This window comes from Excalfactoria chinensis, chromosome Z, assembly GCF_039878825.1.
Source record: "Excalfactoria chinensis isolate bCotChi1 chromosome Z, bCotChi1.hap2, whole genome shotgun sequence".
In the NCBI taxonomy this organism is placed as follows: domain Eukaryota; kingdom Metazoa; phylum Chordata; class Aves; order Galliformes; family Phasianidae; genus Excalfactoria; species Excalfactoria chinensis.
In genome coordinates, this window is record NC_092857.1 from 52,633,114 (window position 1) to 52,648,728 (window position 15,615).

Sequence of the window (15,615 nt, forward strand, 5' to 3'; positions counted from 1 at the left end):
AGTTCTCTCTTTTTTCCTTAAAAAAAAATATCCTCAAAAACAAGCCAGTCAGAATTTGATAAGAGTGGCTGCTCTTTTGAGTTGATTTATGTTAGGCAAGATTAGTCATAGCTTATTAGCAAGTCTTCTACCTGCAAAGCACAAGAGTCATTATTACTGCAATACACTGATGAAAAAGAAAAGAATTTGGCCCATTTACTTTGTTTATTCAGTCCAAAACATCCATCAGTGTAAACAGATATATTTTTCTTACTACTGCTTTGAGATGTTATACATTTAAATTAAGATTTTAAAGGTTTTCCATTTAATTTCATTTATACTTGAACTCCAGAATTTTCTATGAATAGTCTAATGCTTATGTAGTATTACTAAACTGAATGTGCTTGCTCTGTCAGTATAGCTGTGTATAACTGTGTATATGCATGTGACCTGCCTGGTGCGCTTAAACACCCCATTCATACATGTAAATTGCATAAATCCAAACCTGGAGACAAAACAGCACCTATTTTGACTGTATAATTCCATTACTTTAAATGGGTGCCTGATTATCACAAACAGGTATGAATATGATTGCTCATGGGCCCATGGATACTGAACAGCAAAATAAATTAAATAGGCTTATTTGAATGTTTTCGGTTTTTTTTTCTGTAATGTGGGACTACATCAACTGTAGAGATCCACCTAGCAAACTCAAGAACTGGATATATTTTATGTTGCGTCTGTCTCCAGTAAAATTCTGACATAATGTCAAGTCATGAGGGCCTTTACACTGGCACAAGATATTACAGCTTTGATATTTGGAACTCAGTTTGTCCAACTGTATCTGTTCCGTCAATCTGTAATATTCTTTTTGTGACTTTTTACAGAGTCATATCCTTCGATCGATACTTTCATTTGAAATTGTCTGTTTTCATTGTAAAGTATTTAAGAATTACCAGCTTATGGGTACAGGTTCTGCTGACAGACTGGTTCTTTGTATTGCTGAGTCAGAAATGCCAGGAAAGCAAAACACTTCATGCTCAGATGTATACTCAAAAGCAGACATCTCACTGCATGGCCTTTAAAGCCCTTTCCCTATGGGAGAGAACCTGAAACAATCACTTTTGAGAGGTTGTGATAAGTGCATAAGTGGCTGTGGAGGAGATTTTAGAGTAGTCAGCTCCATATACAAACAGGGTGGCACACAGTGCCTTTATGCTCAGCTCTCACCCCAGAGACTGGAAAGTTGAAAATAGAGTAACTGAGGCCAACGTGGTAGCTGGAGCAAATGCAGTCTACTGGAGGCCACCTTGAAGTAACTAAGCCCTACACTGTCAAGATAGTGACATCACTGACTCCTGTGTTGTTCTCCTTACACTTTTTTTCCTCCTAGATTTGAGTTTAAAAATGCCTTTGCCCTTCCAACCAGCAGCCTCAGATATGTAAGGATAATATGTAACAACTTGGTAGGGTTCAGTCTGTCAAAGACAGCTGCCTTTTTATGTACATGTGGATTTAGTAGGAGGGGGTGCAAATATAGCAATTCATGTGCTCTCAAATCTCCTTCTCAAGTCTCTGCTTCATGCCCAGTCATTCATTCAAACTGGCGTCAAAATATAATTCTGGAACAGGTATTTGCACGCTCAGTCCCCAGCCGTTTGGTGAGAACTGATACGTAAGCCACATGGTGTGGATAGGCAGGCAAATTCTTAAGTTTTGCAGTTGGACTTTATTTTCTTTAAAGTGTTTTCCAACCTGAGCAATTCTATGATTCTATAAAAAACCTAGGTGATAAGGTCCTCCAGGGAGTGGTGAAACAGCTAAACTGAACTCCATACTTCAGATCAGATCAACTACAGCTGAATGAGAAGGTGTTATATATCACTCCTCAGGTGGCTCTTGTAATCAAAGGAGTCTAAGAGTGTAGGCAATTATAATCACAAACAGGCATGCTCGCTCATAAAAATGTTAACAAAAAAAAAAATTCACTTCAAGAGGAATCAAACCATCATGCAAAACTGTAGTTAAGTATGTAGTTAACATCAACTACATACTCAAGGTATGGAAATATCTGGCTTTACTCAGTAAAGTGAACCTTCATTTTTGCTTCAGCTGCCAATGTCTTGTTTTAAAAAGTACAGTATCTGTCCTCCTACTGTTGATACAGTCACTAAAGAACTTGACTTTTAATGTTAATTTTACATATTGAAACAAACTGATTTTCACATACATTATGTATATAAAACAGAATCACAAAATTAAATGCGTAATAGCAAAATACAAAAATCTTATGAAAGCAACAGGCATGACAAATACGCTTATTTTCTACCTATAAAATAACCCCTAGAAAAATAAGTTCACTCCCACAGTATAAACATCAGGATTCCCAGAAGATTATGTGACAAAAAGGCTTCTTAAAGAAATTTATTGCTACATCACCACCTACCTTAGAAGGGGTTCCAGGGAGAGGACGAGTGTCAAAAACAACATTATCTGTGAAAGAATCAAATGTGGAAAGATAATGCAAAAGGCAAGAAATGTACCAAAGTAATAATTCACGTGAAAGACCAACTTTTTACTTTCAAATCATACTGCAGCATTTCTCTTAGCTCATTTTCTTGGCTTTTGGGTTTAATGTGCACCACTCACAGTTTGGTACTTACTGCCAGAGAGACAAAAGTATGTGCAGTGCCTTAATAATGATTCAAAGGAGTGTAAAAAGTGAGAGCACATGTGTTCAGCATGGCTCTACTTTCCAGTTAGAAAAACAGAAAAGGGCTCATATAGAGAGAACACTGCTTCTGAAACAAGAGTCAGAGAAGGATCAGGCAGCGAAAGAGGATGTGGATGTGATCTCATTTGTGTAAACACAGGTGGCTCATGACATTAAAGAAGGAACGAACAGGTCCAAGATTGCACGGGATCTCAGGACTCCTCTTATCTCCCCAGACAAAAGTGCCCCAGGCACTGTAAGTGGGTGGCATTTTAGAGACTCTTCTTTTTCAGCATCAGGTGCAGTGAAATCTTTGTCTCACTGCACCCTACCCTTAAATGTCAGCGCTGCCATGCTGGCATCTCCCTGGAGTAAAGTGTGTTGGAAGAAAGTCAGGACGAGCAACTCAGGAGCACAGATAGACCAAGCAAAACAGAGTGCCACTTCAAGTAGTAAAGTGCATTTTTGATCTGATGTTACTTTTAGATCATCTGCAGGTGGTATGCTCCCATAACATACAGGATCTGCTTCCAGGCTGCATGATCTAGTGGATATCAACTCACTTTAGTATTTCATTTCTTTTTTAAACCAAATTTAAATTACACCTATGACAATCAGCACCCACCTAGTTTGCAAGCGCAAAAAATGCACACATGATCTACTGATCTACTTATGCTTTTCAAAACAAAAGAAATAACTTACCACTTTCTGAGCCATGTCGTGGACAGGGAATGGACAGAACCCTTAATAATCCATCCGGTTTGTATGAATAATGCTCAACTAACTAGCAGAATAAGAGGAAAAAAAAAAGAAAAAGAAAAAGAAGAAAGAGTGAGATACCAAAAGGTTAAAGGGGTTTTCACTGTCTTCTAATCTTTTACTTATGTGCAATAATCTATATTTCTCACAGCAAATGATCACAGAATCACAGAATTGTAGGGACTGGAAGGGACCTTGAGAGATCCAGCACCCTGCCAAAGCAGGCTCCCTACACCAGGTCGCACAGGTAGGCATCCAGGCGGGTCTTGAACATCTCCAAAGAAGGAGACTCCACAACCCTCCTGAGCAGCCTCTCCCAGTTCTCCATCACCCTCACTGTGGAGAAGGTTTTTTTTGGTGTGGTTTTTTTTGTGCCAAACTTCCTGTGCTTCAGTTGGTTGCCATTTCCCCTTGTCGTATCACCACACACTGCTGAAAAGAGTCCGACCTCATCCCTTTGCCTGCACCTTAGATATTTATAAACATTCATCGGATCCCCTCTCAAGTCTTTTTTTCCTCAAGGCTGAACAGACCGAGGTCACTCAGTCTTTCCTCGTAACAGAGGTGCTCCAGGCCCTTTATCATCTTCACATCTAGAACCTTACTGTAGATATCCTTAGGCCATCTTTACTTTTCTCTAGCAGAATCGTATATTTGTGAAGGGATTTTGTGGCTGAATCTGGAACCCAATCCAAGTACTGGATTTGCGAGACGCTATATTCCCCACCTGGCTCTGCTAACAACAATTTTTAAGCTCTAAATAAATAACTTATTTATAAGTTTTGCTGGTGACAGAGGTGGTGGGTTTTTTGTTTTTTGTTTGAAAGATGCATTCTTTGGCCTCGGGCTCATAATGGGGTGTAAACAGTTAAGACATATAAAGCACCAATAGCTTTGGACTTTTCTGTTCCGGTATTATCCTATCCATGCTTTTTGTCACTACAATACAGGAACATGACTCCTATTTTGGTGTTGGTGTATTTGGGTAGGAAGGAAGGGGTCTGCAATTGAAAAAATACATATGCTCAAAAAATGTGGATATCTTGCAAGTTGCTTAAAATTTCCAATAATTCGACAAAGGAAATGTGCAGGATATTTACAAGAAATGCTAGGAGTTAATATACACAGGTAAAAACTTGTTTTTTAAATTCACGACTCACTTTTTTTTTTTTTACTAGAGTTATAAGAAAGAGGACACAGAATTCTTCAAGGCTTTTACTTCCTCTAGGTTCTTCAACCTATCCAACAATTTCTCCAGAATTCAGTTTTATTTCCAATTATGGCATTGTTAACTATCCAGTTCCCAACTGTTTTATTTTTAACAGAATTCAGACATCTTCTTGTGGTAATGATTACAAATCATGTTTGCTCAGTTTACAAAGTAAGGGATTTCGAAGCTGAAGAATGTATTATGTATACAGCATGCCAAACCAGCCTCCATGATACTAAAAAATTCTCCTTATCATTATTACAAAGGGCATAAGACAAACAGTGTACCAGGCATAACTGTTATTGTATACAGTACGTCTCTTACAAATTAAATTAGTCTTCCATTCTAGAGAATGTCCAGCTAACTGAATAAAGATTACAGCAGTTTAAAACTCTGTGCAGCTGTAGCATCACATTTTAAAATGATTTATATCTTTGTGTTTACTTAGCTTTCTACGTTAGTGAACATTTTATTTGTGTAGGAAAACCACAGAAAGTTGCAAGGAGGACAAATAAATTGCTCTAACATGCTTGCTATTTAGCTAAAGACAGTTGAAGCACAGCAAAGTTAAAGAGACCGCCTAATAGGGTAGAACTGCAACATGATGACAGATACCCAAGTGATTCAAATTAAACAGACCTGCCAGAGGGTATCAAATCTTTTTCCATCTGGTATGGAGAGCTTTCCTGTCTTATCTTTGTCAATACGGTAATGCAGTACTTTTCCATCATTCAGCAGACAGAGGGCATAGGAACCATTGCTGTCCCTTTCTCGGATTCTGTAGGATTAAGAGAGAATTTTAGGGTTACTCTTTACTATCAGTGAGGAGTTGAAGATGCTTTTTAAAATCACCTTTTCCTTTAAGCTTTTGAATTACAGAACTGCAAAGTCTGAACAGCAATTTCAGAAGACATTTTGTTAAAGCATTGATTTATTTCCTAGTGTCACTTGTTTTCAGACAGACTTCTGTAATTGTTCTCTTTTTTTCTCCTGAAAGTCATCATATGACAACAGAAAATACATGATGCGGAGCTCTTTGTTAGGCAGCTACAGAACACTGCAGTGCATACTGTACTCTCTGAGCTAGGAAGCTCATGCACTACAGCCCTACAAAGCCCATGGAAAGCCATTGTGTATAGGTAGCTATACTTCAATCCCAGCTACAGGTGACCCAAAAATTATTAAAAACAACAGATAAGTGTATTCATTAAAATAAGACTCTCTTTTTAATTCTGAAATTAACAAGGGTAGAAAGCAAAATACTAGGAGAAGATAACGTGGAACATATGTAGTGGGAAACTTTTGTCTGTACAGTAGGTGAGCTTCTGGAACTGAAAAAAAATGGTACATTTCTGTAATCATTAATTGTAATTTCCAGAAAGACAATAATGCTTTCTTTCTAATTTCACATAAAATTTACCTGAAATTTCACATAGTATTTTTTTTACAGATTACATCTAAATTTTTGCTAGGGATAAATAATTGAATATAATACAAAATAATAAAATAATAAATATAAAATTTATAGGTATCCAGGATGATATCCTGCTTTCACTGTGTTTAACAACTGTATACTCAGGGCTAATGCACACTGAGACAAGATGTCTTCTAGTGACTGGATCCAGAGTAGTTAAGAATTTGCTACTAGCTCCATCACACTTGGCTCAGCATTTTTAAGTTCAGAAAGCAGCTTTTAGTTTAAGCTGTATGTGCTCAGTTGCAGCTGACAGCAGCAGTGAGACAGCAGCAGAATTAGCTGAAAATTGTCTGGAATATATATATATATATTTGTCCCATGAAAAGCCCAGATTCAACAACACCTGCATTCATTTCAGTGTGCACAGAAAGGTGCTCCCTCTCCACTGAGTTTGCCTCCTTTCCTCTTCATGCCCCCCCTGCTATGGCAGTACACGATGCCCACGGTGTCGGTTTTGAAATTAATTGATCTTTAAGGTCCCCTCCAACTTATGGCATTCTATGATTCTACGCTGATCAATTCTGACAAGCTATGGAGTGACCCACTTGACCACTTGATTTCCTAGGGCAGTGTGGGACACTGAGCAGCTCAGTAGATTCCCATATCAATGGAGCCCAGATCTGAATGACCCTCAAGAAGATTTTCAAAGAGCTGCTCAGAAAGAATTGAGGACAGTGTTTACAAAATCCTGTTTTTTGCAAGAAAAAAGACCACTGTGGTCAAGTACATCTGTCAAACAGTTCTCAGATTTGATGCTGAAATTGATCTTAGTTGTCACCACATGCATCTAGAAAAAGCAAGCATTAAATTCTATTCCTCAGTCTCTCAACTCTGAGCTAAAACACAGTTTTACTACCCAGGCAACTATTTATCATGAAGAGTGATTTTTATTGCCTAACATGTGAACAGGACACCAGATAAAGGTAGAGGGAAGTAGAGATTCTTTTTTTCTGAAACCAAAGTAACTTGCATACTGTTTCCAAAGCAACTTGAAACACATCGTGGTTTTTCATGACATGCAGGTGTTTTCTCAGCATGCTGATTTCCTGTGCTTACTGACCAGTGGAGAGAAACAGGTTCTGCTAAATTGAAGAATGACTTCTGCTTTGTCTTCCTCTGACTTGCTCCTAGCAAATGTGTGGAAAGATATTTTCAGAATAGAAGACAGTGTTTCCAAGACATGGATAATATTTCATTGTGTTCAGAATACAGCACAAGTTAAGACTGTAAAAATTCAGTGGTTTGTTTCCCAGTTCCAAGTTTGCTTCATGTTTCACTTGTGGAAATGGTGGCTTCAATATGATTAGTCCTACCGAAACTGATGCCCTTTTGCAGCAGTTCCTACTGCCACAGGAGGTACTCTAATTATTAAGAGCACAGATATCAATGAGAAAAGTCCCGATTCCTTAGGAGCATGGCACAGATCCAAACACCACCATCAATATGCAATACAGAATAAGCAAAATTCATGTTTGTAAGTTTTCTTCAGCTGTGCCCAGTCAACTTGAGAACAGTCTTGTTCCCTAACAAACACAAAAGCAGAAGACACGTGTACCTTTTGAAACGTGTCTGAAAAACAAAAGAGCTTGGAAACTACAAAGTACTGCCCAAGTCTTAATTTGGCATTAACGTCACTTACTTATTCAAAAAGTGCTCCCACAGAATTTGTCATTACAGTTCCAACTGAAAGTCTTTTTGCCTCTGTTCATTATCATAGGACAGATTTCAGAATTTCACAGAATCACTGAATCACCAAGGTTGAAAAAGACCTACAAGATCATCCAGTCCAACCGTTCACCTATTACCAACAGCTCCCACTAAACCACATCCCTCAACACATCATCCAGTTGTTCCTTGAACACCCTCAGGGTCGGTGACTCCACCACCTCCCTGGGCAGTCCATTCCAGTGCCTCAACACCCTTCCTGAGAAGTAGTATTTCCTAATGTCCAGCCTGAATCTCCCCTGCCGCAGCTTGAAACCATTCCCTCTGGTCCTATCACTAATGACATGAGAGAAGAGGCCGACCCCCAGCTCACTACAACCTCCCTTCAGGAAGTTATAGAGAGCAATGAGGTCTCCCCTGAGCTTCCTCTTCTCCAGACTGAACATTCCCAGCTCCTTCAGCTTCTCCTCATACGGCCTGTGCTCCAGACCCCTCACCAGTTTTGTTGCCCTTCTTTGAACAGGGCCTCGATGTCCTTCTTGCAGTGAGGGGCCCAAAACTGGACACAGTTTTTTCATTACAGTCTTGTAGACTGTAATAACAGCTGCATAGGTTAGGTTAGCCCTTTAGAACCTAAGCTACAGTATCCAGTATTTTACATTTATCATAAAAAACTGAATCCAATAAAAAAGCTCAAACTGAAAGTCTGAAACCTATTCAAGTGAAAATCGATATTTTGACATCATCTTGATGCTGCCTGAGCTACTAACAGTCATTACATCAGTTTTGGGGTCTCTCTCCGTAAATGCAAATTTGATTCTATATAAAGTGAGCACATTCAGAGTTCAAGAACATTCAGAAAAAAATCCAAATTTCAAACCGCACTATGTGTCCTAATGTGCTCTGAAGTTAAGCATGATATTTTCCATTCTCTAATACAAAATGAAAGCAAAAAATCTTCTTTGAAAGTTCATTTTTAAAGAAGTATTTTTTACGAGGAAGGAAGCCAGCAGTGAAATATCAAGCACTCTTCCATTTCATACCATTATAGCTAATTATAAACTTGCATGAAAAAAACAAAGAGAATAAAGAAATAACATAAAGAGAATAACAACTGTAAGCAAGCAATACTGCCCTTTTGCCCACTGACATAAGCCTGAAAAAATAACAACTTTAATGTATGGAAATCCAAATTCACAGATATAATAAAGAGAAGAATTAAAGTATCTGAATTCTCTAGTACATATATAAACAAAACAGGAATTTTAGAAGTAATGGAGAAACTCAAATTGCTAAACAATGCAATGTAAAATAAGTTCGATTCTAATTCTCCTGACATCAGTGCTGGAGTACTACTTTTATGGCTTTTATGTCTGCAATCCAAATAGCAATTGTTAACTATTTAGAATATCATTATAAACTCTGTAAACAGCTACACAGTCTTTCCAGAGTTTCTGTCTGGAAGCAACCACACCATCTCATTTTTTTCTGCTTTCATGTGAAAGGCCAAGTGATCTTTCCCTATAAATTAAAGATTCCTTGAGGGTTAAAAACAAACAAACAAAAATTAAAACATGTCTCACTGACTGTATAGGAAACAAAAAACAAACAAATAAATAAATTAAAAAAAAGACAGAGACTAATAGGGAAAGCAATTAGCTAAACGCTTGCTTCAGGAATGCTAAGAAATTAATATAACAACAGAATCACTGAATCACCAAGGTTGGAAAAGACCTACAAGATCATCCAGTCCAACCGTTCACCTATTACCAATAGCTCCCACTAAACCATGTCCCTCAACACAACATCCGAACATTCCTTGAACACCCCCAGGGTTGGTGACTCCACCACCTCCCTGGGCAGTCCATTCCAGTGCCTCAACACCCTTCCTGAGAAGTAATACTTCCTAATGTCCAACCTGAATCTCCCCTGGCAAAGCTTGAAACCATTCCCTCTGGTCCTATCACTAATGACATGAGAGAAGAGGCCGACCCCCAGCTCACTACAACCTCCCTTCAGGAAGTTACAGAGAGCAATGAGGTCTCCCCTGAGCTTCCTCTTCTCCAGACTGAACATTCCCAGCTCCTTCAGCTTCTCCTCACACGGCCTGTGCTCCAGACCCCTCACCAGCTTTGTTGCCCTTCTTTGAACACGCTCCAGGGCCTCGATGTCTTTCTTGCAGCGAGGGGCCCAAAACTGGACACAGTACTTGAGGTGCGGCCTCACCAGTGCTGAGTACAGGGGGACAATCACCTGTCTGCTCCTTCTGGCAGCACTATTTCTGATGCAAGCCAGGATGCCGTTGGTCTTCTTGGCCACCTGGGCACACTGTCGGTTCAGCCGAGCATCAGTCAATACCCCCAGGTCCATTCCCTCTACGCAGTCTTCCAGCCACTCTGCCCCAAGCCTGTAGCGTCCCCCAGGGTTGTTGTGGCCGAAGTGCAGGACCCGGCATTTGGTCTTGTTGAACCTCATCCCATTGGCTTCAGCCCAGCTCTCCAGCCTGTCCAGATCCCTCTGTAGGGCCTCGCTACTCCCAGGCTGATCCACACTCCCAGTCAACTTGGTGTCATCTATGAACTTACTGAGGGTGCACTCAATACCCTCATCCAGGTCATCAATAAAGATACTGAAGAGGAGAGGCCCCAGCACCGACCCCTGGGGAGCACCACTAGTGACCAGTTGCCAGCTGGATTTAACTTCATTCACCACCACTCTCTGAGCCCAGTCCTCCAGCCTGCTCCATACCCAGCCAAGAGTGCATCCACAGGCATAAACAAGTTTTTTGTTGGTAGTGCTTTGTCTTCCCAGCGATAAGAACTTCCCTGATGTCAAAGATACTGACATTTCCCACTAAACATGGAGACACAGCCACTCCCTGCTTGCCTGTCCTTGTGATCATCTTTCTTGTAATGTTATTCATATTGCTGTTCTTCATTTTCACTTCAGAAATCTGCACCACACTGCACATACTGCAAATCTGAGGACAATGTGTAATCTGTAAGAGGACCACACAAAGGTGAAAATGGACTGTAGTTTTCTATTATACCAGTTCCCTTCCCCTCTCTAAGAACGTATTAAAAACCACTTTAGAAATCACAGAATCATAAAATGGTTTGCATTGGAAGTGATCATCTAGTTCCAACCCTCCTGCTATAGGCAGGAACAATGAGCAGCCTTCTGATGTCAGCATACTACAACATTTAAGAGCTAGATCAGCCACAGGTTGTTGTTATTGAAAATGGAATGCAAAACTTTATTTCCTTCTGAGACTACTGAGATTTTCTGCAAAGTGATGGAACAACTTGGCAAGCAGGACTGCATCACCACAGTCTATTTTTCTCACAACAAAATACACTATACTGCCCTTAAGCCCTACTAAATAGCTTTCTTCTAAAACTGCATCTGACTTTTCTTACTACAACTATTTCAGTCAGGTATCACATATTTTCCTTATACCTCTGATCCACTGTGTTCCTGAAGCAAGTAACATAGAGTTTGCCCTGAGAAGTCTCAGTCCGGTCACAATGGTTTGCAATGGGCATCCACCGATGTACCTAATTGAAGGCAAATGAACAGCTCTTCCCAAGAGCTCTTCCGTTGATGTGGAAGGAACTACAAACACCTCCAGGAGCTTGGTTAATAGTTGGTATTTTGTCATTTATCCTATAAAATTTCTGTAACTATCTAAGCCTAGCAACTGCTTGGCATCTCAAAAAGAAACTTAATCTTTAATTAGCGTCCCTGAATTAAGGTCATGTTTACTAGTATTATTTTCATCTTGTCTGATTCCAACCATGTCCAGTTCTAATTGTGGATACAAACATAATAAGAATAGATGCACTGAAAAGAATACTTTACAAGTTCTGATAAAGGCCCACCTAGATCATCTGCCCCTTAGTGGTAAATGTCTTGAAGATATTAAGAGTAACACAAATACAAAAAGCTACAGGTACCACTAACACAGACTTGATCAGACAAAACAGAAGTGAGCTCTTACAGATAACTGCACTTGAGAACTTATTTCAGAACAGTGATAACAGTGTTGACTGCCGTGACTTTTTAGAGGCAGCTTGGTCCCTAGAGGTCATGAGATGCCATTAAGAGTAATGCTATCAGACATTTTCATGGTCTACACTGGTCTTGTATGTTTTTGAATGTCTAGTTACATATTAAAGACAGTTTTATGACACTAAAATAATGTTTAACTTTTCACATATTATATGAATTACATATGGCTATGGACTGATATAAAAGTTTTATGGAGGGTAAACTGCTAATTGTGTAATGTCTTAGCCACATTTTCCTTAAGGATGAGCTTTTATGTTTAACAGTATTTCTGAATATCATTTATCTTCCTTCAGCTTCAGAATTTTTGATTCTTAACACATAAACAAGAACATGTACAACTGAAGTTCTCACTATGAATGACAAAGACATGCCAAAAGCATCTCATGCTGTACTGGAATTGTAATTGCAGGGAAAGCTAGTATTTCTTACACTGCTAGTCTATACCTGCTGGCAAAATTTAGATCATTTTTCTACTAGTTCACACACAGATGTACTCACATGGATAATACTAACATTATTAATAATAGCACTAATGATATTATCCATGATCACCCAGATAATGCTGATCACCGTGTTCTATAATTATGCCTTCTACCAGATAAGGCTGAATGAAAAAAAAAAAAAATACATATAGCTTATCAAAACTCTGATAAGAACTAGAGTCCTATACAGCATGAAAAGTAATGCTAAAGAAGCCAACAGAGGTTTGAAACTTAATTTAAATCCTCTACTTTCAGTTGCTCTTCAGATCATTTCAGGGATGCTGTATTTACTTTCCGTTCTGATGCTGTAAGCTTTCTTCCAAATTTTGCAGCAATCTTTTTCACAAGTGTTCTTTTTGGAGGAAGTGGGCACATCTTCTAATTTTATGCAATATCATCATCATGTCATGTCATGGTTTCTATATGTGGATTTGAAAACAAACTCTACAGCATTCAAATAAGCATTTACTTCTGTGACTCTTCAGGCATGACAAAAACTTTGAAAAGACCTTTGAAAATTCTTTAGCATTATATTAATATATTATATTATACAGTTAGCTCAGAACTCTTCCAGGAGCTTGAATAAGTGGTGGCTCTAGACTTACGACGCTATTTTGGACATTTTGAAAGGCAATCAGAAATCTTTTCAAGTATTTCCATAATTACTGTTTGTATTTGGATTAATAATCTTGTAGTGACACAGCTACAGAAGTCTTAAGGTTAGATGAAAAGCGTCTCTCATGGAGGCCAGATCACCCGCGGGCAGGTGAAGGCTAGTACTGACCTGTAACTAGTTACAGCTAGCCCTGTGAGACACCCCAAGGGCACGGCTTGTCCCCTCAGCTGCACAAAGTGTAGCCCTCTTAAGCAGGAGGATGGCTCAAGAAGGAACTGCAGTCTGCCAAGAGCCCACATTGCAGCAGGAAGTGTGAGAAGAACGGAGCATCAGAAGGAAACTATTGCAGAATGACCATAACCCCAGACCCTGTGCTTTCTGGTGGGAAGAGGAGTTGGGCATGAAGGAGTGAAGATGAGCTTGTGAAAATGGAAGGGGGAGTGTTCTCAGGGTGGTTTATGCTTTTGTCTTTGTTATTTACTATCCAAATTTTAATGTGTAATAAATCAGTTTTCTCCAAGAACTGGTAAACAGTTTCCCAGTTTTCTCTCATGTTGACCAACAAGTTTTTCAATCCTCTTTTCTGACTCCCCATCCAGCTGCAGTGGCAGATTGTGAGAGCAACTTGGTGGGCTAAGGTTAACTCACCACAGCCACTTAGTACTTGTGGCTTAACTTGGCAGGCAGCTGGGAATAAGCCACCTCTTTGGGCATACTCTCACTTACTGTTCATTCAAGTGAACTATTTAATGGTGCTAGTGACAAACAATAGCAATGCAGGAAAACACTCACAAAAATTTTCCATTGTTTCTTGCCCCAATGAGGATACGGTGCTCTGACTCTTCCCGGGAGATCCTCCCATGGAACCAAGGCATCTTCTCATGGGCTGTAGTGGCAATCAGTTTCTCCAGCTGAGGCTTTTGGCTAATTATAGCTTGTTCAAGAGCATGACCCTGGAGTGGTAAAATAATAAGACATTCTAACTGTCTTCTGCAGTAGAAAATGTACAGATATAACCCCAGTGTTGTACTGCTTTTGGGACACCTAAAACATGCACGTATTTATTTTATGTGAAGAAAAATACTAGTTGCTACACAGATACTGAAAGACAAAATACAGTAGAGCAAGTTAAACATCACAAAGCTGGGATTTTTCCTTTATCTCTGAGAAAGAAATGAGTAACTTAAGACATCAGTATATCAACTGAAAAGATAGTCTGACATAGCTAGGTATACTTAATATCCCTGAGATATCAAATTGTATCTCTGAGAGTGGTGTCCAATCACTGCTCCAGCTCTGGCAGCTTGGTGCCATGACCTCTGTTCTGGGGTGCCTGTTCCAGTGTCCTATCACCCTCTGGTGAAGAACCCAACCAGACCCTCCTATGATGCAGCTCCATGCTGTTCCCTTGGTGGGTCCTGCCACTGTAATCACAGAAGAGTGATTAGCAGCAGCCTCTACTGTCCCTTAGTGAGGAAGCTCTAGGCTGCCTTGAGGTCCACTTTATGGCAAATTCACCTGGATTTACCTGCAGATTCCACGTTTGTTTGACATACTCTCTGATGAGGTTCTCTTTTAAATCTTCAAAGGGCCCTGTTTTGGGCTCAACGCCTGGTGGTCGATTGAAAGATTTTCTCAGTAGACAGATAAGGCCATCTGCTTCCTCTGAATGATAGTTAATGAGTTCAGCAGGACTTGCATGTGATTTGCCTCCTGCAATAGCATATGTCCCACTCAGCTCTCTCTCAATTGTGTAATGATGAACCTTCCTTCCATAGGCCAAGGATAATGCAAAGCCCCCTAGGTAGTTCCGGCTTTGGCGAAGAAGGTATAGTCCATCACTCATTCCTCCTTGCATCAAATACTCCTCAGCTTCCTCGCGTGTAATATTGCCAAAGAAATATGGCAAATGGTTAGCAGGGCTAGCCATGTTGGAAGCCATGATTTTTTCCTTTCCAAGTAGTCAATTAATGTTTAATGCCTGAAATGAAAAAAGGAAACATGAGCATCACTAGAAGTTATTAATGCGATAGTGTAATCTTGAACAGCTTTCATTTCTAATTGCTTATATTGGAATAATATAAAGAAACACAACAAAAATACAGAAAAGAATGAAGTTCGGTATCTCTGAGGAGTACTGAAGACAATATAAATAGCTTAAATTCTTTTATTATTAATTTAACAGTTAAAGAAATCTCTTACAATTATGTATTTCTGAAAAAGACACACAGAGTCTCTACAGAACTCTAGCTACAAGAGTACTGTACTTGTTTCTTGTGTTCCCTTGAGTTACCTCAATCTCAATCACCGCCATCAGAGAAACTTACCTTTATTAAACCCTAAGATATGCTTACACTGCCTGGACAGCTAGGTACTGTCCTATAGAAAAAGACTGCTGTTTCTCCGTCTTTACAAGATCGCTGCATGTCTTATATTCTTTTTTTCCAGTGCACGTACACTAAGAAAAAATGTATGTATACAAAGTACAATAATCAAGGACATTAATGTTGAAAATACTTATTGGTTTTATTTGTGTTACTGTTAATCTGTCTTCCCATCTTCCTTTACTCTGAATAAAGGCTGAATAAAGGCTGACAAAAGAATGAGAAGCTCAGCTGCTGTTTCAGTTGCTGTTCAGGATCT

At 39.4% G+C, this 15,615-nt stretch overlaps 1 protein-coding gene across 2 annotated transcripts in view; it reads right to left on the reverse strand.

Moving 5' to 3' along the window:
- The window catches only part of SYK (spleen associated tyrosine kinase), a 62,173-nt gene that overhangs the window by 37,044 nt on the left and 9,514 nt on the right, over positions 1-15,615 (reverse strand). For both annotated transcript variants that reach the window (XM_072358849.1, XM_072358848.1), the window contains exons 2-6: positions 14,501-14,953; positions 13,765-13,925; positions 5,301-5,439; positions 3,395-3,476; positions 2,426-2,472 (exon numbers count right to left, since the gene is read on the reverse strand). In XM_072358849.1, coding sequence (XP_072214950.1) covers positions 2,426-2,472; positions 3,395-3,476; positions 5,301-5,439; positions 13,765-13,925; positions 14,501-14,914 — 843 coding nt within the window. In that variant the 5' untranslated portion in view covers positions 14,915-14,953. The remainder of the gene's footprint in view (positions 1-2,425; positions 2,473-3,394; positions 3,477-5,300; positions 5,440-13,764; positions 13,926-14,500; positions 14,954-15,615) is intronic.